We start from the raw sequence: 21885 nt of genomic DNA on the forward strand, positions 1-21885 counted from the left end.
GGTGCCATGCTGGCATGCTGTCCATGCTGGACAGGCAGCTGGGACAAACACATCCAAGAGCACGCAGGTATATGAAACTGTATGGAATAAAAATCACCTTCTCATCCCCTGTGATCTGGTAATGAGTTCTGTTACACTGTTACTACAGCACTGCATTATGATTTTGTACAAGAATATCTGAATCACTAAATGATTTCCCATTTCATTTTTCCTCTTAGTTAAGAGAATTCATGGCTCAGGATTTCTAACAAGGTATTTAAGAACAGCACAAAAAGCTTGAGAGAGAAAAGTTTCTGTTTCATTGGAGACCTATATGCATAAAGCTGCCTACAGATGTGAAACTCAACCTATATCCACAACAGAAACAGCAAGCAAATAACTAAAGAGCAAGGGGTGATATTGATGTAGATCATGCAGACAATGTATCATTTTTTGGCTTGGACAGGATTTCTTTCAGATGGTAGTCATCTTAATTTTTCAAGCTATATTCTAATACCACAAAGGATTCCAAGGAACTAAATTAGAAAAATTATGTTAAGAGTTCATGAGAGGAAAAATAATGTAAAATGCTAAAAAAACAGAGACAGGTTCTCTCAGAAGAACCATAAGAAAGCAAAACAGAAAAACTTTAAACTTTCTTAACCTCAAGTGAACACTGGAGATGGCTGCCTTGTGTTAAGTTCAGCTGATATTAACATATTTACATATGCACAGATGAACTACAGACAACTCATTAACCTTCCTATTAAAAATGCAAACAAGTAAATGGATAAGTGCATTATTAAAAAAGAAAAGAAAACTAGCATTTCTTGATCTCTTTCATTGCATTCTGCTCTTATAGTGTGAGGTACATGCACAAGACTCAGTATAAATTAGTCATAAAAATGTTATTCAGAAATGCAATATTAGACTATTCTTCCTCACAAATTCCATGTTTTGCAGTAGCCACAGATCTCTAAATTTCCATATTTTACTGAGTGTTTTATATATATACTGTACAACCAATGAGGGAAATGAGTGTACTATCAGCAAGTTTGCTGATGACACCAAGCTGGGAGGAGTGGCTGACACGCCAGAAGGCTGTGCTGCCATCCAGCGAGATCTGGACAGGCTGGAGAGTTGGGCGGGGAAAAATTTAATGAAATATAACAAGGGTGAGTGTAGAGTCTTGCATCTGGGCAGGAACAACCCCAGGTTCCAGTACAGGTTGGGGAATGACCTATTAGAGAGCAGTGTAAGGGAAAGGGACCTGGGGGTCCTGGTGGACAGCAGGATGACCATGAGCCAGCACTGTGCCCTTGTGGCCAAGAAGGCCAGTGGCATCCTGGGGTGTATTAGAAGGGGGGTGGTTAGTAGGTCGAGAGAGGTTCCCCTTCCCCTCTACTCTGCCCTGGTGAGACCTCATCTGGAATATTGTGTCCAGTTCTGGGCCCCTCAGTTCAAGAAGGACAGGGAACTGCTGGAGAGAGTCCAGCGCAGGGCCACAAAGATGATGAAGGGAGTGGAGCATCTCCCTTATGAGGAAAGGCTGAGGGAGCTGGGTCTCTTTAGCTTGGAGAAGAGGAGACTGAGGGGTGACCTCATTAATGTTTATAAATATATAAAGGGTGAGTGTCATGAGGATGGAGCCAGGCTCTTCTCACTGACAACCAACAGTAAGACAAGGGGTAATGGGTTCAAGCTGGAACACAAGAGGTTCCACTTAAATTTGAAAAGAAACTTCTTCTCAGTGAGGGTGACGGAAGACTGGAACAGGCTGCCCGGGGAGGTTGTGAAGTCTCCTTCTCTGGAGATATTCAAAACCCGCCTGGACGCCTTCCTGTGTAACCTCACCTAGGTGTTCCTGCCCTGGCAGGGGGATTGGACTAGATGATCTTTTGAGGTCCCTTCCAATCCCTAATATTCTGTGATTCTGTGATTCTGTGAATCTCTCTTTATCTAAAGGATAAAAACACTGAACAGTCAAGGAAATAGATATTTTAAAATCCATGTGACATTACCATCACATATTGGGTTTAGATGTCTTTAATATATTTCTTACATTAACTTCTGTAATTCTTTCCTGATTATTTGTAGTTCTTTTCTAAAAAAAGGGCCATCATCTGCTATCCCATATCTGCAATATAGTTTATCTCAATTACTTGAAATTGTTAAATATTTTTAATGACAAGTGTTAATTCAAATCTGCTCTCTATATGATTGTTTAATCTATATGATGTGCCATGCCTTATTGAGAATGACAGTCTGAACAAGAGAAGCTTATTTATCTTACTAATTTTAGTAGTCCCAAATATCAAGTAGTGGCATTATTCTAATAAATTTAATATGACTAGTTCATTTGACCCAGTCTGAACTAAGCGCATTATTAATGTAGTAAACAGGTGATGACACCACAGAAATACGTGATTATGTTCAAACTTTAATGTTTATGCATAGCTAAATGTTGCATCCCATAATCAAACAGTAACAAAAAAAATTTCAATCTAGAAGCAGAAACCACCTATAGAGACTCTATATAAATCTATACAAATACTGAAGTGTTACCTTTCCATCAGCAACAGAAATTAAGATCTATTTGGAACAGGTACTCAAGAAGATTTCTGCTTTCATGTGTGAGTATAATTCTATATTTCTTTAATAGGTGTATTATAGACCAACAAAATTTGCCTTTCAGAAAAATTCATTTTCCAACTTTTTCCAGAATGAATTGAATTAAAAGATGAAAACTAACAGTAAAGCAATATAATCTATTTACTATCCACAAGTTAAGCCCCTATACAAGGGGTCATGGCAGGGATGCAAAGTTTTACTACAGAAACCTCTTAAATGAAACAAAACCGACATTAAGAACATATAAGGTAGTCAATGTAAATAACCCTGAGTATTAGGAGCCTGTCCCAAGGGAGCAGCATTAAGTGTTATTCAGTGCATTAATTAATTATTGGGAAAAGGGTGTGAAGAACAAGACAGTGAATTTATTTAGATTAGTTAAACCCAGGAAGGACTGTGAATAACTCCAGATGGAACAAATCATTAGGTATGTGGTAGCAGAAAGATTCAATATAGATGTGTTCAAAATAACATACACTACAAGGAAGATTCAAACTCAGGATAAACTTCTGGGTTCTGAACTAGGTGTAGCCTTGAAGGGATGTGACAGGTGTCCACAGCTCCAAGGGGTCTGCACAGTATGAAAAGGAACGGTGTCACCAAAGGCAGATCTGAACTATGGTTTCTTAATGCTATCCTACTCGAACAAGTCTATTCTGCTGGTCTTCCCACAGGAAAAAAGAAAGAGAACAGTCTGGGAAGAATTGCCTCTTGTCCCTTGGAGTAAAACTACCTTGCAAAACTTACAAGTCAACTACCACAAAAATAAATCTACCTTTTTGGAATAAGTAAAGGTATACAGTTCATGATAGGGCAATACACACTATTAGTAATTAATAAACATAGCTGTAGTATCAACCTCAGACATACTCTAAGCAACAAGAACTCATGGAAATTTCTGAACTGTTTACCATTACTGATAATAAACAGCAGCCTCTCTTTCAGATTGTAAAACAAAAAATCAGCATATATGTCATGTTGTGGGTTATAGAAAATGCATCCAAGTTCTATCTTTAAAAAAAATACAAAACAAAACAAAAAACAACCACTAAATTTGGCCCAAGTCTAACTTGAATTTAAAAAGAAAGCATATAAATAATGGGAAAGAAAACAAAACAACAAAAAAAGGAAAATAAGGAAAATAAAAAGGAAAACATAAGATACCAACAAGATAAAATGCAGAAAGTGGGAAATGGGTGTTGCAAGCTTGGCACTTTAGGTAATTCCAGTAAATTTGGTTTTACTATATACTGTGTCAAGTGAACAAATGGAATCTCAAAAATATGTAGTACATTTTAAACAGATAAAAATATTACTTTTCCTTTCTTCACTAACAAAAAGTGGATCTGTATAATTTGTTGCCACAAGGCACTACAGTGCCTAAGCAGATATGTATCAGATACACAACTGATTACATATCTTGCACAAAGGAAGAATCTGCAGATAAGCCAGCTAGAGTGATAATTCCAAGAGCTATTATTTCTTATAATTCGCAGGAGATAATATTTCTTATAGTTTTCAGGAGATTCAATGCTTAGTAGCAGGGGAAGAGCTCTACATTTTTAAAATTTGTCAGGGAAAGTAGCACAGTACAGTTAAAGTTGAGGTATTGGTCATGATGTGATTGATACTGGATGCTAAACAACATGAACTTATTAATCTTTTCCTTTTCACATATTCCTTTTTTACTGTTTTCCCTCTTTCTAAGTACCTGTATCAGATACACTTTAAAAGCTCTGTCCACAATGATTTCTCACCACCCCTATTTTAGGACATGCAAGAAAATTACCTTGCTAATTCTGTTGCTTTCCCATCTACCCTCAGTATCCATCTTAGGGCCAGCACTCTTCAGTGTCTTCATAAATTACTTGGACACAGGACTTGAGGGAATACTAAGTAAGTTTACTGATGACACTCTTGAGGGCAGAGAGGCCCTGCAGAGGGATCTGGACAAATTGAAGAACTGGGCAATCGCCTACTGCATGAAGTTGAACAAGAGCAAGTGCCAGATTTTGCACCAGGGACATGGCAACCCTGGCTGTACATACAGACTGGAGGACAAGATGCTGGAAAGGAGCTCTGCAAAGAGGGATCTGGGGGTTCTGGTCAATGGCAAGTTGGACATGAGCCAGCAGTGCGCCCTGGCAGCCCAGAGGGCCACCCGTGTCCTGGGTGCATCCAGCCCAGCATGGCCAGCCGGGCAGGGAGGGGATTGTCCCGCTCTGCTCCGCACTGGTGCGGCCTCGCCTGGAGCACTGGGTGCCCTTCTGGGCAACACAGGATAAAAAGGACATAAAGCTACTGGAGGGTGTCCAGAAGAGAGCTACAAAGTTGGTGAAGGGTTTGGAGAGGAAGCTGTATGAGGAGCAGCCAGAGTCACTGGGTTTGTTGAGCCTGGAGGAGACTGAGGGGAGACCTCATGGGGCTACAGCTGCCTCACAAGGGGAGCAGGAGGGGCAGGCCCTGAGCTCCTCTCTCTGGTGACCAGTGACAGAACCCGAGGGAACGTCAGGAAGATGTGCCAGGGGAGGTTTAGTTTGGACATGAGGAAAAGGTTCTTCCCCCAGAGGGTGGTGGACACTGGAACAGGCTCCCCAGGGAGGTGTCCCGGCCCCAAGCCTGACAGTGTTCAAGCAGAGACTGGACAAGGCCTCAGACACATGGTGTGACCTGTGGGGTTGTCCTGTGCAGGACAGGAGTTGGACTCGATGATCCTTGTGGGTCCCTTCCAACTCAGGATTCTATGGTTCTATGATTCTCCAGGAGAACAGGAGACACAACCATCAGCTTCTTGTGCCACCAATCCCCATCCAGAATGATAATGACTCACTGTCATTTTTCAATTTCTTTGTGAGTTTACGTAAAAACAACATGTGGTTGAAATTTCATTCGTAGTTAAAACACAGCCACACAACAAAAGGCAAGCGCCACTGTTGTCAAATCAACACATTTGGTGGTAACTTCCAAAAAGGGACTAAAAATTTAACAGGCAGACAGAATTATCCTCTCAGTTTCAAGCACAACTGACAAGCCAGTGAGGGGGAAGCTTACACTGCCTGCACAGCAGCTGATCAAAAGCTAAACAATCACGAAGCACCAAAGCTTGCAATAGCAATGAAATGCAGTAAAAGAAAAAAAATAAAGAAGTCCATAGAAAACACAGTGGAAAACAAAACAAGGCTGTCACAGCAATAACAACGCAAATAAAAAGTGACAGCTAAGGTCAAAGTCCTTTTTTGCTGGCACTCTGCTAGTCCATCAGCTTTATTAATTTCTGTTCAGTTGTTTGGTTTAAAGGACATGAAGCCTGATAAGAAGTCCATTGAGGGGAAAGGAAAGACATTAATTTGTTGCAATCAGCTTTGGATGAGAGCAAAAATCAGTTTGCTACAGTTTGTTAATTTATCTGCAGACTAATAGGAAATAGATTTAAGGCTGGACTTTCAGGGCACAAAGCATTAGCTTCTGTTCTTGTTCAAATAGAGACTTAACTCTCTAATTACTTCAGAAAATTTCACCTTTAAGAAAAAGAACAACACATTTGTCTTAATCTTCTAATGGAGTAAGAACAAAACTTGTCATTTCTGTTCTTTCTCTCACAAAACCAGGCTTACTTGTTTCTTCCTTAGTACCTTGCTCTTCCTATGGATTCATAAGTGAGATTTCTCAAATGAGGTGTTTCTCTAAAGTGTCCCTATTAAGCTCTAATTATGATTCAAGTCAGTCCATGAAACCTTTCTCCATTTAGAATTCTGTGTCATAAACTAATTAATTTTTTTTCCCAGTTAGATTCCACTATAAGATGAGAACTGTTCTCATTTTCATCAGAAAGGAATAAACAGCATTTAACAGACAATAAATATGAACAAAGTAACAGAATTCTGTTTCACTTGAGACCAAAATATAAGTCAAGAATGAGAAAAAAATGGAAAAAGCAACTGTCTGAGCAGTAAGGAATGTTCTTCTAGACATTCTGCTTTCACTTTTCCTGTTTAGCTAAAAGTATTATAACTTGCTCTAAATATTTGAAAGTGAAGACCTCTTTGCAAAATGTTAGGGCTGTCCTCCTTTTTAATTGTCCATAATGAAATAATTAACATTAGATTATAGTTAACAACCAAAATCACTTAGCTGTCAAGCAGCTGAATTCATGGTGTATGAAAAACCTCAGCAAGACACTTGTGGGGCAGACGAGTCGAAAAAAACCAAAACAAAATGAATTTTCTCTTTAAGGGCATTTCCATTTGTCTGCAGAAGGATTTAGCAGACCTACAGACGATCTATTGCCTTTCTGGAAGCGATAAAGGTACCAGCCTACAGCTGCATCTATTCAAGTGGTGGGAACATTAAATTTATTCACACTGATGTGAAGATTTTTAAGAAACATATCCCTGAAGTCACAAGGATCCATAGATCCTTTAAGTCCAGTACTGTATTACTGATGCTGTCCTCTCCTGAAATAACTCAAGAAGTCTTTCCTTTTTTTAAGCCTAAAAGTTTCTCAAAAATCCCGAGAATATGTTCACAAAGGTGGAAATGATGAATCACACCATATTCTGGTAACGTTGCTTTTTCAGCTCATCCTGCCAGTATTTTGAAGGCATTGTATATCCAAGATCATCCTGTCACAAAGTGAACCACAAATATTTAGTACTCTCAATTGACTTCTCACCTTGGATCCACGTACTGGTGTCAGTACTGCACAAAAAGTACTGTCAGCTGAGTGGAAGACAAAAATGAAAACTAGACTACAAGCAGCTAAGATGACTTTCAGGATCTCCTATTTATAGGAGCTTCATCTGGCATCTATATTTATGTCTTTTTATATTTTTTACCTATTTATGGATGAAATTTCATCATTCTTAGGGGCATTAGGAAGAAAAAAGTAACAAAGTAATGTTAACTGATGTTACTGCTGATAAGCTTGAGGTTATATTTTGCACATAAATATTTGTTTGAGAGTGTAGGCAGGCAGTAGAATACCTTTCAAATAGGTAACCTCTCATTTATGTGTCACCACAAAATCCCTCTCCCCCAAAATGGCCTTTTAGGTGTATTTTTTAATAGGGATATGTTAAGGGATGATATTTAACCAAGTAAAACATAAACCAACAAATATCTTAAATTAAACTCAGAGATTCTAAACCTTCCCAGAGTGGTATCCAGGCCCTTTTTATAGTCCTTTTTTGAGGGCACGAAGAAAACAAAAGAATACAAAAGCCAACAAAAAATAATCCTTTGTCTGAAAACAACTCTTAAGAAACTTCAAAGGTATGCATATTTTAAACACAAAAGCCTTAACATTCTGGCATCACAAGCAGCTAATAAAAAGGTTTTCATTAGAGTTTGCCAGCTCTATTGGAGAGTAACTTCTGACAACCGTGGAGTGCTGTACTGACGAAGTGAGACAACCTAGTTTCATGAAAACTAAGGGTTCTTGTACCCTTTTGTCTAATGGGGAAGACATTAGGACCCCATATAAACTCAGCCTTTCCAGAAAAGTTCTGGATTAAATGCTTTTTTTTAAAACTTTGTTTCTCCTCATATTAAAAATAATAGTCAGAGCTACATTAGTTCATCAGAAAAACTTGCTGACACATAAAATTATTTGCTCCTTAATATAATCTTAGGTGTGATAACTGAGACTGCAGAGACTCACTTTCATTCAACGTGAATAGTTCTACTGACTAAGTAAAAGTACTTCAGTCCTTATAGAACTAAAACCAAGCAAGGTTCTCAAAGACAGCATGTGACAAACACCTAGACTGAAAATTTACTTTTTTTAATAACCAAAGCAAAGATAAACATGTATTGTCAATATCTCTCACAAAACAAAATAATCGCCCTATAATTGTGTTGTTTTCCAGCAGTGTTTGCAATTTTAAATTCACATCTATTGCTAAGCTGGTGTAAACAGCAAACTTCAGCATGACATACTGGTTGTAAAAAAGCAGTCACTCTACATACCTACTTTCCTGAGCCTGGCAAAATTATTTCAAAAAGCAATCAATAAATCACCACAATGTAATGATAAAAATTTAAAAAATATCATACTACGGTTTCTTTGGGGGGGCAAAAAAAAAAAAAAAAGAAAAAATACATCAGAAAATGACACTTTACCATTATCATCTTCATCTGAAGTCTTACATTTCAATGATTTCTTTCTCACACCCACAAGAATGCAGCTCTATAGCCAGGACATCAGCTACAGGCAGAGACGCGTTAAAAAGCTTCCTATATAAATAAGGTTCCCAGGGTGACTTAAATTTTTCATTTAGTTGTTTCACTGTGCTCAAAGAAAGGGTGCCTGCACAAAGAACTAGCTGTTCATATGTATGGAATTATACTGGTTTTAGGAATGTGGACCAAACTTCAAAGCAATAGAAGAATGGGAAAGAAAAGGCTGAGTTTGCTCAGAGTACCTAGAAGATGGGAAAGTTCTTTAAAGTAGAACATATTGTGAATTCCTTCCTTCTTGACTTCAGCAATCCAACCCTAAATGAGCAAACAAGCTCTTCAGAGATGGCTCCCAGAAAGGTCTAGCTACTGAAACCAACTACAAATCTTCAGTAACTTAACACGCTTCATATTCTTAGCTGTTGCTGATATGTCAATGCAGTTTTTCTCACCCAGAATGCAATTGAACTGTACCACAAATGTGATTACTTCCAAAAGTGTCATAAAGCAAAGTAGTATTAGGACAGGTACAGTATATTAAAAAAACCAAACCTGTCTCCAGTAGAATGATCAAGCTCTTTCTGTGCAGGCAATAAAATTACACTTACAAACATTATGTACAGATAAAGTTTACATTCTAACAATTGTATGTTTACAACAAGGAACCACTGATAAGGAAAGGTTTGCTGCTCAAAGACCAAAACTAGATTATAACCTTTTTTCACACTTATAATTACTGTTATATTATGCATTTACATAGGAAACAGATATGCATCACACTTTTGTACTGTTTATGTCCTTAGTTTGTTTGGCCATTTGCATTTCATACTGTCCAGCTGACATGCAAAAATCAAGGTGTTTGTACACCTGGCTACATTAGATAATTAACACCATTCTTAGACAAATATGAGAGTAGGTACCTCAGACCTTTCAAATAGGTTGTCTAGAAACTCAAAACCTTGCTACTCCCTCTCTAACTCCCTACAACTTAAACTAATAACAACACCACAAATCTAATTTTTTATATCTATATCTATATCTATATCTATATATATATAGAGAGAGGTATCTTCACAGCCCATACTCCGTAGCAGGGAAAAAAAAAATAATACTTCTTTTGTGTTTTGACTGATATGTGTGCCCTGTATCTTGTCTCAGGAGCCAAAACAAGCATCTTGAGCAGTGAAAGCTCTTAACACCTACTGTGCAGCCTGAGTTCCACTGAACTTGGACATAGGAACTGGTGGATGCTGCAAATATTTGAAGATGTCTGTTAGACAGTGATGGTTTGGAGTCCTAACCAATTCTCAGAGGATGTTATGTAATTTTGGCCATAACATATGTTCCACTTAAGAAAGATCTAAGTCCCTTTTTAGCTTGGTATTTAAACACATTTGGTGGATTCCCAAGAAAGGAACAAGTTTAAGCAAGTGTTAATGTTTTATATGATAATTCACATAAAATGCGTGTGCCCACAAAAAGGAGGGAGCAATGTAATACTACCATAACAAACGTTTTAATATATAGTAAATGTCTAATGGTTGCTTCCTTCATGGTATTTTCTCTCTTGAGAACACTTTAGTTCAGCTGTTAGATTTATTTTTGTTAATACAAGCAATACAGATCACTTTCTTCTTAATTGCCTCAGCTTAAATAATACAGTTATTTCTTGGAAAGTCAACACTTTTAAAGAGAAGACGAAGAGATTGGTTTACAAGTCACTCTGGCTTTTACCCGACTGATCAGTTCATGTGCTTTTTAATGTGTCTTTTCAGTATCGACAACAAAAATAAAAATTAAAAAGTGGAGAGAGAAAAAAGTGAAGCATGAAAAAAGTGAAGCAACCATCAGGCACTTACCAGCTTGGCTATTAAAGGACTTAAAATGTTATTGGTTATAGTTCAATGTTATAAAACAGAACAGTAAGGCAAAGGGTAAACACACAGCAATCAGCTGCAAATCTACTTAAGCAAAACAAAATACAAGCTGGCAGATGTTGCCTTAATGACTAAAGTACTTGCTTTGGCTGAACTATTACCAACAGGCAGAGTGGAATTTTACTGCTGCTTGCCTGCCTGTTGTTTTACTAATCTGGTTTATGGAAAAGGAGGTTTCACATTTTTTACACCAACACACAATTCTGATATCAATGCCAAGTTAGAGAAAAATCAGTTCAAAATAATGTAAGCCACTCTTTTTCTTTTTAAAATAAAATATCCACAAAAAAATAGGCCATTTAAATGATGAATATAGGGAGAAGAAACCCAAATCTTTAGCAGAATATTTATTATCTTTATATTAACAGTTATGATAAAACTGTTTCTAAAATGCTGGACAAATTGTTAAGGCCATTATTTGGAATATACTTCTACATCACTGAGTCATCAGAGAACTACTTACTCATGGTCTAGATGAAAAAAAACCTCATGGATATATGTGAAATCGTTCTACATGCGGAGTTCTACAGTGGAGAACTTTCTTGGAGCATGTGACAAATAGTTCATGTGCTTCCCTTCTACTGGGTAAATGTCCTCTTACAGTTCAAAAGATCCCCAAAACCATAAAGAAACAATTTGTTTTGCTTTATGCAATAACCTGAAAGATGAAGCATAGAGGGAGGCAAAAACAAAACAAAAATACCTCCAAAAATGGAACAAACTGATATTTAAGTTAGCCAAAGGCCCATGGACTCCATCTTGTCTTTCCACAGAGCTGTTTAACAAAAGAAATCTTGAAGGTTCTTTCAAGACCTCATCTAAGAGCTGCTCCATGAGCAAAAGGCCTGGCTACCGCTTCAAACAAACCTGAAAAATCTACAGGTGCAGAAAATCTTCCAAATACAAGTCTTGCAGACTTAACGACTTAGTACATCCGTATTTATCAATGTCTCACAAAAGACAGATAGAAATGTGATAAAGCCCTTAGAAAAGCTCATCAACTACTGTTTCCAGCATGCTGCTTTTTCAAGTTCCCAAATCATGAGAAGTGTTACAAAAAATATATACAAAACACTGAATTAAAAAAAAATATTAGAAAGGTAGTAAAGCCATACAATCAAAAACTAGGAAATGAGTTTTACAGTTACCTGTTCAAGCTTAATTCTATCCTTTTGTACTTCTTAATGGAAAATGTCACCTCAGTGACCTGAACAGCTCTCTTCCAAGACATGAAACATTTACTACAGTAATTCATCTAACACATGTGAATAAGTCTGTGGGTTTTGTAGAAGTTTGCAAGGAGCGTGTCTTAAAGAACTTGTACTCTCCATTAGCCTAGTACTTGGCTGAGGCCATGCAACAATGGCAATTCTCACATGTGGGCAACATTAGACACATTTGGGTTTGTTCTTGAAGCATTGACAGATTTAAAGATGTACATGTAGCTACCTGAGCATCCACAGCAGCTACAGATACCCTGGACTTCCAGGACTGCAAAGCCTTCTCACCAAATGGAGGTTGTAGTTCTACATGCAGACAAAAGCAATTTCCTTTGCTTCTCCCCTTTGAGCTACTGATTTCACCTACTCATGGAGAATAGTTTTGAGCATTAGACACCCAGCCTTTCTCATCCAGGAACAGATGTTCTCCCCAGCCTGTTTCTCAGATCACAGAGAGCAAAACATTTTTTCATAAAAATATGGCTATTACTAATAATGCTAAAATGGCTATTACTATAGCAGGAGAAATGCAAGTAGATATTAACTGAATGTTTATACCAACTTCTCAGTTTAGTTATTAATTTTGTCAAAAAAAACCACCTTTCAAATTATTATGTGTTTTTCTTTAGGTGGACATCAACAGCATCTCTTCTCTCATTTGATCAGGATCTTAAGTCAGTGGCAGGTCTGTTTCAGAAAAAATGCTGTTGAAGTGACTTGTTTATATGAGTATCAGCTTCATTAAAAATTAAACAAAAAGCAGGAATAAATTACTGTGTCATCGGTGATTTAAGCAACTGCCATTATGCAAGAGGATTTCCTGAATGTATTGTATATTTAACTAAACCAACATTTTTGCCTTGTTCATACGCTTTAATTGAAAACACATTAAGATCTATTTCAGTTCTACTTTCAGTCTTAAGCTATAAATCTTAATCCAAGATACTGATTAAAACAACTTTGATTTAATTTTTATGCATTTCATCTGACATGCAATGACTTAGAACTCTTACCACTATAAAGAAAGTAATTTTTATTCTGCAATATGTTCTGATCTTATAGATTACCTATTGGATGATTCATAATTTGGTGGCAAGCTGCAAAAATTACTTTTAGTAAGGAACTGGTATCTAAACCAAACACTGCATGACATGGAAATGTAATCAAGAACATGATTGAGGATGTAATAAAAACTTTCTTGACTAGAGATTCATTTCAAAGGTACAGGATAACATTTCTACTTTGAATGCTTCAATAGGATATGTCTGTCATTTTCAGATTCAGTTTATGACTCAAAATCACTATAGTGATTGTGATGTGGAGATAGTACATAGAAATATGAAACACTTGATTTTAAATATTTAAAATATATAACCTATCAACTGAAGTTCACTGGCAACTGGTTACAGCAGAAGGACATTGGTAGGACGCAAAATTTTATTTGAGAGAATTGAATGGCATTCCAAAGACGTATTTCCAAGAAATATGATAGAAGAGACATCTTCATTCTTTTCTTTCTCACTATAATCTTGTCATTTTCAGAAGTTGCATCTTCTATAATCTCCAACCAAAGCTGGACAATGAATGTTAATGTAGTCTAACAACAAATCTAATAGCAGAATTTATATCCTACCTCTTATTAATGGCAGCCCACGTCGTATTAACATTATCTGTCATCAGTTCTACTTTTCTGGTGTCATCTGCTGAATAATCACGAAGCAGCTTAAGTGCCATGTCATTTGCCACATCTACATTTATTTGCCATTGTCGTATTTCTTTTGAAAATTGCTGAAGTTAAAAGAGAAAGAAACAGAATAAACCTCAGATCACCAGAAAACGATCACACACATTGTACGATTATTACAGAAGGAGATGAACAACTTACACCATCAATATGAAAAAAAAAAAAAAAGGAGGAGGACTTCCTCACATTTACTGGTAATTAAGGTCAGTCTTTCTAAATGTTTAAATTCTTGTAGTCATAAAACCATAGGACTACTTCTAAACTCTGAGAGGACCAAGCAACCTAATTCTAAAAACATGACAGCTCAAATTGATAAACATCAATTAGAATGTTGATTATTCTTTTCTGAGACACAAATAGATGAATGCATTGTAATGCATTACACAAACTATCACTATTCATGTTGTAGAATTATATTGAGGTGGAAAATATAATGAAATACTACGTTCTATCTAATTTTCTTTTTTATACTATGAAAGAATACTGAGATTTGGACAACCAGTACCGGTGCTTTCACTTTTTTTAAAAATTTATTTTAGCAAATAGTTTATGTAATTAGTGCCATCTGCTGGAACGGCACTAAATCTGCAATATAGCAAAACACTACTGGTAAACCTATCAATACCTTTCTAAAGGAAAATTATTCTTCTTAGTATTAAGAAAGGTTTTCAAATCTTGGACATTCTCTTTTTTCTTTTTCCCCCCTTTCCTCTCCTCTCTTCTTTTTCCTCTTCTCTCCTCTCCTCTCTTCTCCTCTCCTCTCCTCTCCATCCAGCTGTGTCACTACAGAAGCAAGCCAGGAAATCCAGAACACTCATTCAGCCAGCAAACAGCTCCCATGTCTTTCCCATTAGTATTTTTGTCAGAGCGATTTTCCATACAAATGCACTGAAGTCGCACATTTACTGCCTAATGTGTAACAAAAAAAACCAAGGAGCAGAGATAATCGATGATCTACTTGTACTTTTGTACTAGGCAAAGACTACAACTGGCCAATCAAAGGGAAATGAAAGAAAACAAAAAAATTGTACAGAAACAGTAAGTTGAGTATAAACATTAGAAGCCATTGACAAAAAAAAATCACAAAAAAACCCCAAAACAACCAAAAAACCCCAGTAAGGTTTGAATGTCTTTACTCTTGTGCTTTAATATACAAGTAAGGAAATGTCTGTGAAGAGAAAATAGTTTTTTCCCTCTCATTCTCCCAAAGCAGTGTTCCGTTTGAAATCCTGATTTGGTTCAGGTAAGGAATTCTCCACCCAAAATTGAACTTATATATTTAATTCCCAATTGAAGAGTCTAAATAATAAATAAAAACAAACACATTTTGAATATTTTGTGCACTTATGTTTTCTTCTAAGCAAGCCTGTAAGTTGATTTTGGTTAAGATTGGGACTAAGACATACTTGATCTTCGAATAGAGTTTGGGTGGAGTTTTGGGGGGTTTTGATTTTTGCCCCAAACTCTCACCTGTTAAAAAGCTGCTTCAGCATCTCTAGGTGCCCTCCATAATTTAAAACTGAAAACATATATTTCTTCTCTTTCCTGTGTTATTCCTTCATGAGAGGGCAGATCAGCCAGGTGATGCAGTTTACAAGCTCAGGTACTAAGACAGTAACCAGATTATCTGTTTGGAACAAGGGATCCTATTTCTACTAATCAAAAATTAGGAGGAGGCTACTAACCCCCTCTGAAAACCACCTGAACATGTTGTCATTAAGCTCACTTAAACTAAAGGAGCCTAAACACTTTTTTAATGTCATTTCGCTGTGTTAAATATGGAGATGTAGTCAAGAGAGGAGATGATTTTGTGGAAAAACACGACAGTTCCTTTGGAGAAGACACAGGTAGGTGGTTGTTTTGGAAACAGTCTGCCAATTCAGCTCCTTTCCTGCCAGAATTATATACAATAAACATATAAATGTTACTATTTACATAAATATAAAAAAATATATAAAACAAAAAATAAATTCTACGGTAATAATAATTTCAGGTTTGTAGGTATTTTTTAGCATTTTTTCTACATTTAGGTCTGTCCATTTTTATTACACTCTACCTTTCTCTTTAAAATTATGTGTGCATACAGCTACTTTTTTCTAGCCAAAGAATCACAGCAGACAACTGACCATTCACTGCATTACATACAAAAGTTATCATAACATTTTGTCTGTATTGTAAATTAATGGCCTGTAAACTTTACTTTGAAAATAAGTTATTTTGCCCAGTCCCATGTGAATATAAACGACCTTATAAATCCTTCCAAAGCCAGTTTTATAATAAAAATACAGAAAGATCCATTACAAGGTTATTTCCAAAAGTGTTGTTCTCACCATTAACTTCAACATTAATCCATTAACTTCCTGACATTACAACACTAGATCATCACTCAGGAGAGAAATGATGACTATAGAGAGCTTTGCCGACAGAAACAATCTGTATTTTCCACTTTATTGGAAATTAGTATGTAATTTTTCAACAACTTCAAGGAGTGCTTGGCCTTGCTTCAACTTTGCTCTGTGCACAGACACTGAGAACAAAGTATTGTGGTAAATGTTTCACCTATCTGTCCTACTGGAGGCCCATTAACACGTATCTTACATGACTATAATGAATATTTTAGAATTAAATTCTTGGCATTATTTTTTTTCCTCTGTTCTAGTTTATATTTTCAGGTCTTATTTATCTTTTAGCTACTTGCTTCATTGTCTGAATATCATTTTGACATTTTTTAAGGCATTCTCTTTGTTTTGTCTCTGTCACCACTGGAATTTGCTGAGTTTATTAAAAGGCTTAAAGAATTAGGGCTGTGCATTTATCATGTTACTTAGGTGTAAATTTATTTTTAATTTTTAATTAGTAGACACTAGTTGATATTACTAGGAATAAAGTCTGTGTAATTAAGGATTCTTGATTAAAAACAAGTATAGAAATTAGAGCTGGGCTTTCTTCTATCCCAGGATTACCCAGTGGAATGAAACAAATGATGCATAGCAGTTCAAATATAGCTATATGTATGTACAGCATCATCCAGTTCTGAGCATGTAAATTCCCACACTGAGCAGGTATATCTATCACAAATCTGGAAAATCAGGCTGCCTTTCTGTCCCTTTCCTGTGTATCTATAGCACGTTTTATTTATAAACTTAAAGAATTACTTTTTTTTTTAATCAAGGAATTCTATTTCAGTGTCTTTATCATAGTCAGTGACGTTAACTTAATTGTTAATTGTTTTACTAAAATCAAAGCAGTACGCTGTTAGCCCTGGAATAATAAAAATCCACCAAATGCTTCATCCTATATTGACACACAGAAAGTGGCAAGAGTACCTAGTAAGTTACCCTCCCTGCAAGAAGAAGACAAGCAAGAGAGCCTCAGTCTTATTCACAAACCCAGGGCATAAAGCTCACCCTCCAGGCTATGCCAAGGGAAGGTTGCCTGGCCTCTTGAGTCCCAACAGAGCAGGGGATGTAATCAGGCTGATATTCAGTTTCCTATTAAGATGAACAAGAAATAGGTGGTCAATGAAGGAAAGGAAGGAAACCTTGTCTCCATCCTTCCTCCTCATCACTTTGGCCATCCCAGCTAAATTGGTCCAGAGGGAGACAAGGTGCCTCAATAGCTGTTACCAGAACAAGGAGCCAAGGACTGAACGAGCAATCCTAGCAGCTTTCTTTTTTTAATGTAATCTCAGCATCATATTTAGAAGAGACTAGTTGTACACTAGCTTGTGTTCAGATGGCTTGGGGATGGAAAGGAGCTGAAGACTGATTGTGTACTATTTTTACACTTGTGACCTTCAGCCTGCTGAGTTAACCATCTGCAGTCATCATTTAAACAATAACAGAGCTTTAATGGATAAAGAGACTCATTGGCCAGAATGCCATATTCTGCTACTCCATACCTAATCCCAGTATTTAGAATATAGTTTTCAAATACCAAACTAAAAAAATTGAATGAAAAAATGCTTTAATCCTCAGAAAGTTAGGTCTGAATTGATTTCTGATTCAAATGAATAGTATTTTTAATTATCAGCTATATGGTACCTGGTTACTTTTCTTTTAAATGTCAGAAACAAATGTGTCAAATTCTATTAAAAATCATTGGCCAAATACAAGACAGTTACAGATTTTTTTTATGCTGGTGGTGAAAAAAAAAAAAAACAAAAAATCAAAACCCTGCTATTGCTGAGCTTACTATTTACTTGTGTGTAAGGATTCACTAGCAGAAAAGCATTAACGCAAGCACTGATTAAAAGTTCACTTAGAACAGTCTTATAATATTCAACAAACAGAAGAACACTTGACTACATTCTCACACCAAGCTGTGTTGAGATGCAAAGCTGATGAAATGAATATGTCTGAAGAATGTATATAAGACTCACGCAGACCTCTTTCTTTCCCTCAACACAAATGAATAAAAATGACAGCTTTATTTCCATCAGTGTAACAGCAAGCCAAAAGACGGCATACTTACTCCAAATATTCAGGGGACAACATCGAAATATATGTGTTTGGCACAGAAGCCTGGAAAGCATTTATTTTGAGGGTTTGATGTATTTCTAGGTCCTTCAGTTTAGATAATGCTATACAGAAGAAATATAAAGCTGCTAAACTCAAAAAATATTTCCATTTTCCTTAGAATTCATGACCTCTTATCTCAAGCATGAACATAACAGCTGATGCTGTCACATTTGAGAAGCTGTCATGAGGGATTTGACACAATAGGAATTACTGGCAGACAAAGATAATTCCTCTGGGAAGGCTGGCGCACACACACAAAAAATCAACAACAACAACAAAACAAACAAACAATACCAAAACAAACAACAACAAAAACCAAACACAACCAGAAAAGAACCCCCCACCCACATTCTCTAAGACAGCGGAGGATGTCTTCCAAACTTAAGGGAGAAAGGCTAGGCAAAACCAAACAAATAAAAGTAAACAACTCTGGAACAGTAGAGCTTGTTGGTGTTCATATCATCAGAAGGGCACAGCAAATTAAGATGGAGTAGCTATGACACCGAAATTATAATAATAGCCAAATGTCTGTAACTTGACACAACACATCACATTGAATTCAGACTGGGATAGGAATGGCTGATGATACTGATACTCCAAGCACTTCATGTCTTTTAAAGAAGGAGTGAAAATAATCTGTTGATATCCTTTCAAAAACTCTGTTTATTTATACCTAGAGATACAGTCTATGAATAAGTACACTAGTACACTTTCTCTATAACTTGGGTGATGGAGGAGAAGGGCATATTCTTATTTCTCTCCTTGGAGAATGTTGATCCAAAAAACCATAATTTGTTTCCAAAAGCATACAATCTTAAATGAACCTCATCTAAGCCTCATATATGCCTGTAAAAAAAAGCGGACACAGAATCCATTTCTAAAACTATATTTTCAATTCTTTTCCTAGTGTTTGGACATAAGACACTCCAACACAGTGATGTAAAACTGTGTCTGCACAGAACTAGTTTTCTGTTAATTGAGTCTTTGCAGAGCTGGGACATTGACTTTGTTGAAGCTTTTTTTTTTTTTTTTTTTTAACCAAACACTGGACAGAAGCCAGAACTCTATCTCTGTAGAAAGACAGTGACAAACAGGAGTTCTCTATGCTGAATGACAGTAGTATACATAATCTATAACTCCTTCCAATACATTAGTGAGTGATTGCCCTTGTTACCATAATCCACCGTTCCTAAGCAATGACCCTTACGGTACAATCTTATATGAGAAAACTTAACCACATCTCAGCCTAAAACAATGGGCTGATGAACGTTTTAATGCTTCTTACAGGCAAGGGAAAAAAAAAAAAGGCAAGCAAAAGCTCCAACAGATTTTGTATCTACTTATAAACATTAGAAAGGCAATGAGTAACTGATGATGGAGATAGCTGAAGACAAATCATGTGGTTATACACATACTTTCTGTGGTGGCAAAACCAGTTGATGATGACTTTACCCCACTATGCCTCCTGACAGTTCATTACCATTCAGCTGTGCAAATAAGACTGTTACTGTTCTAAATCTGCAAACTTTAACCAACAGCTGAGAGGTAGGAGTTAAGAAAATAAAAATTTGGTGGGCAAGAGAGAGGAACATATCAGAAAATATTTGTGTAACTGTTTTCCCAAATAACCAAAATGTAACGTTCCGTTAACATGGAGGCAGGACTCACTTTAAGAGGCTGATCAATTGGTTGGTTTCAATCTTGTTTTTCCCCAACCAGAAAATGAGATATTTTTAATCTGAAATAGCTGTTCTCAAATTTTATTCATGAAGAGTGTCACCAAAGTATGACTATTTCCATAACAAGAAACTGAAAAATTGATGCAACAGTTCAGGCATATTTGCATTGCTACTTGAGGTATAGTTCAGCTCCATAAGTTAACTGAGGTGCACATTTTAGCGTTGAGAATGTGACAACATGTGTGCTAAAATCACAGGAGCAGCCATTTCAGGTTTTTTTGCAGCTAATAAACCTGCCAAGGTTGAAACCAGTGAGATAACCTTGTGGCAAATCTACAGTGCTTGATTTTCAAAATATATCCATATAGTTACTTTTTTCCCCTTTTCTTAACTAGTTCTAGACAACCTACACAGCTTCATTATCAGTGCAGACAGACATACCAATACTACAGGATTTCCCAGTCTGCAGTACCAGTGCAGCTGAGGCTGCTGTACAGAAGAGATGAGAAATACTTGTGCTGATAAGGTGGGTGTTCTTCCTGCAAGATCAGCCAGCTATTTGTTATGACTAATAAGTTAAAAACAATTTCATTCAAGTATTGTGACACACAGTCTAGACTTTGTAAGTTAATTTCTTTCTATTTTTTGTGGGAAATAAGGGATAAAGAGGTCATTCTCAATGTGCACTCTCCAATAGTTAGAGGACATTTTCTTTAACAAACTAATCAATTCAAGCAGAAATATTTTAATTTTCAGTAATGACCTTGAGCTCAGTGTTCTGCTTTTTCAGAGCTTCCACAGTGTAGGAAATTTCTTTCCACGACTCAAGCTTAGCTTTTGCTTGTTCAAGAACCTGCTCGGCTTCTTGTTTAGCTTCTAGCCATTGTGTTGAATCCTTTAACATTTCATGAAGCTGCTGTCTCCGGCTTTGGAGATGTCCATGAACTTCATCCCACTGGCTCTGTATCTTTTCAACTGGTGAAACACAAAAGAAAAACAAAAGCTGAGTCAATTAAAAGCTTTTTTTTTTTTTTAAGGGAGTAAAAAATAATATTTAAATCTTTCTAGAACTGACCATATTGGAGAGCTCTTTTAAGCTGCAATTGCAACCAAGTCTATTTCAAGAAAGAACAGATATACTGTTTTGGGTCACACAGTATGACACTATGGTACACGGCATGTGTTTCAATGCATATGCAGCCAGAAATGACATGTTCATGCCCCAAAAACCATTACAAAATAGTATCACATTTAAGAAAAAACAACAGCAATAATCTTTCATTTGTACCAAACCAACACAAGTTCTAGTATTTTCTAAAGAACAAGTCCTTTAGGGACTGCAGTAGTATTAGTTAAAGATGCAAGATATAATGAATGGCTATTCTTATTTCATTAAGGCAAAGGCTAGCAGAGTGCAAAAGCTAAGAAACTTTCTCACATGTTCATATTAATATAAAATAACGATTAGCTTTATCCACTATTTGAAAGAACTGTGGTTCGTGAGACCTTAACACTAAAATCACTAAGTGCTGGCTAGCATCCATCATCAGCCTCATCCATAGTAGCATAACAAGATCAGGAGACATAGTCATCTAAATAGCTGAAGTTTGACCAAAACAAACAAACAAACAAATGAAAAAAAAACCACCAAAACCAACCAAACAAAAACCACACACACAAATACAAAACAAACAAACAACCGCCCCACAAACAAACAAATAACAAACAAAGCAACAACAACAACTAACCAAACTCCACAAACAATAAAATCTGTTCACTGCATGAAGAAATAAGCATTTTTAAAAATACATAATATTTTAATTCCCTGAGGTTACTCAGCACAGACTACATTCTCAATATTTTCTTGAAAACTGCCTCACTACATTGAAAATTCACAGGCCTTCTAGGATGGGAAACAGAGATTCTCAGAGTACTCAGAAAGCAACTGAAATTATTATCGAGTGGTAGTTCCAACATTGTATTTCTCACTGCAAGGCT

The 21885-nt window shown here is 36.5% G+C and overlaps 1 protein-coding gene across 11 annotated transcripts in view; it reads right to left on the bottom strand.

The window, feature by feature from the left end:
• The window catches only part of DMD (dystrophin), a 1281342-nt gene that overhangs the window by 265759 nt on the left and 993698 nt on the right, over positions 1 to 21885 (bottom strand). For all 11 annotated transcript variants that reach the window (XM_065627016.1, XM_065627025.1, XM_065626998.1 and 8 more), the window contains 2 exons: positions 20651 to 20862; positions 13578 to 13732 (listed from right to left, as the gene is read on the bottom strand). In XM_065627016.1, the coding sequence (XP_065483088.1) occupies positions 13578 to 13732; positions 20651 to 20862 (367 nt within the window). The remainder of the gene's footprint in view (positions 1 to 13577; positions 13733 to 20650; positions 20863 to 21885) is intronic.

This window comes from Caloenas nicobarica, chromosome 1 (assembly GCF_036013445.1).
Source record: "Caloenas nicobarica isolate bCalNic1 chromosome 1, bCalNic1.hap1, whole genome shotgun sequence".
Taxonomy (NCBI): domain Eukaryota; kingdom Metazoa; phylum Chordata; class Aves; order Columbiformes; family Columbidae; genus Caloenas; species Caloenas nicobarica.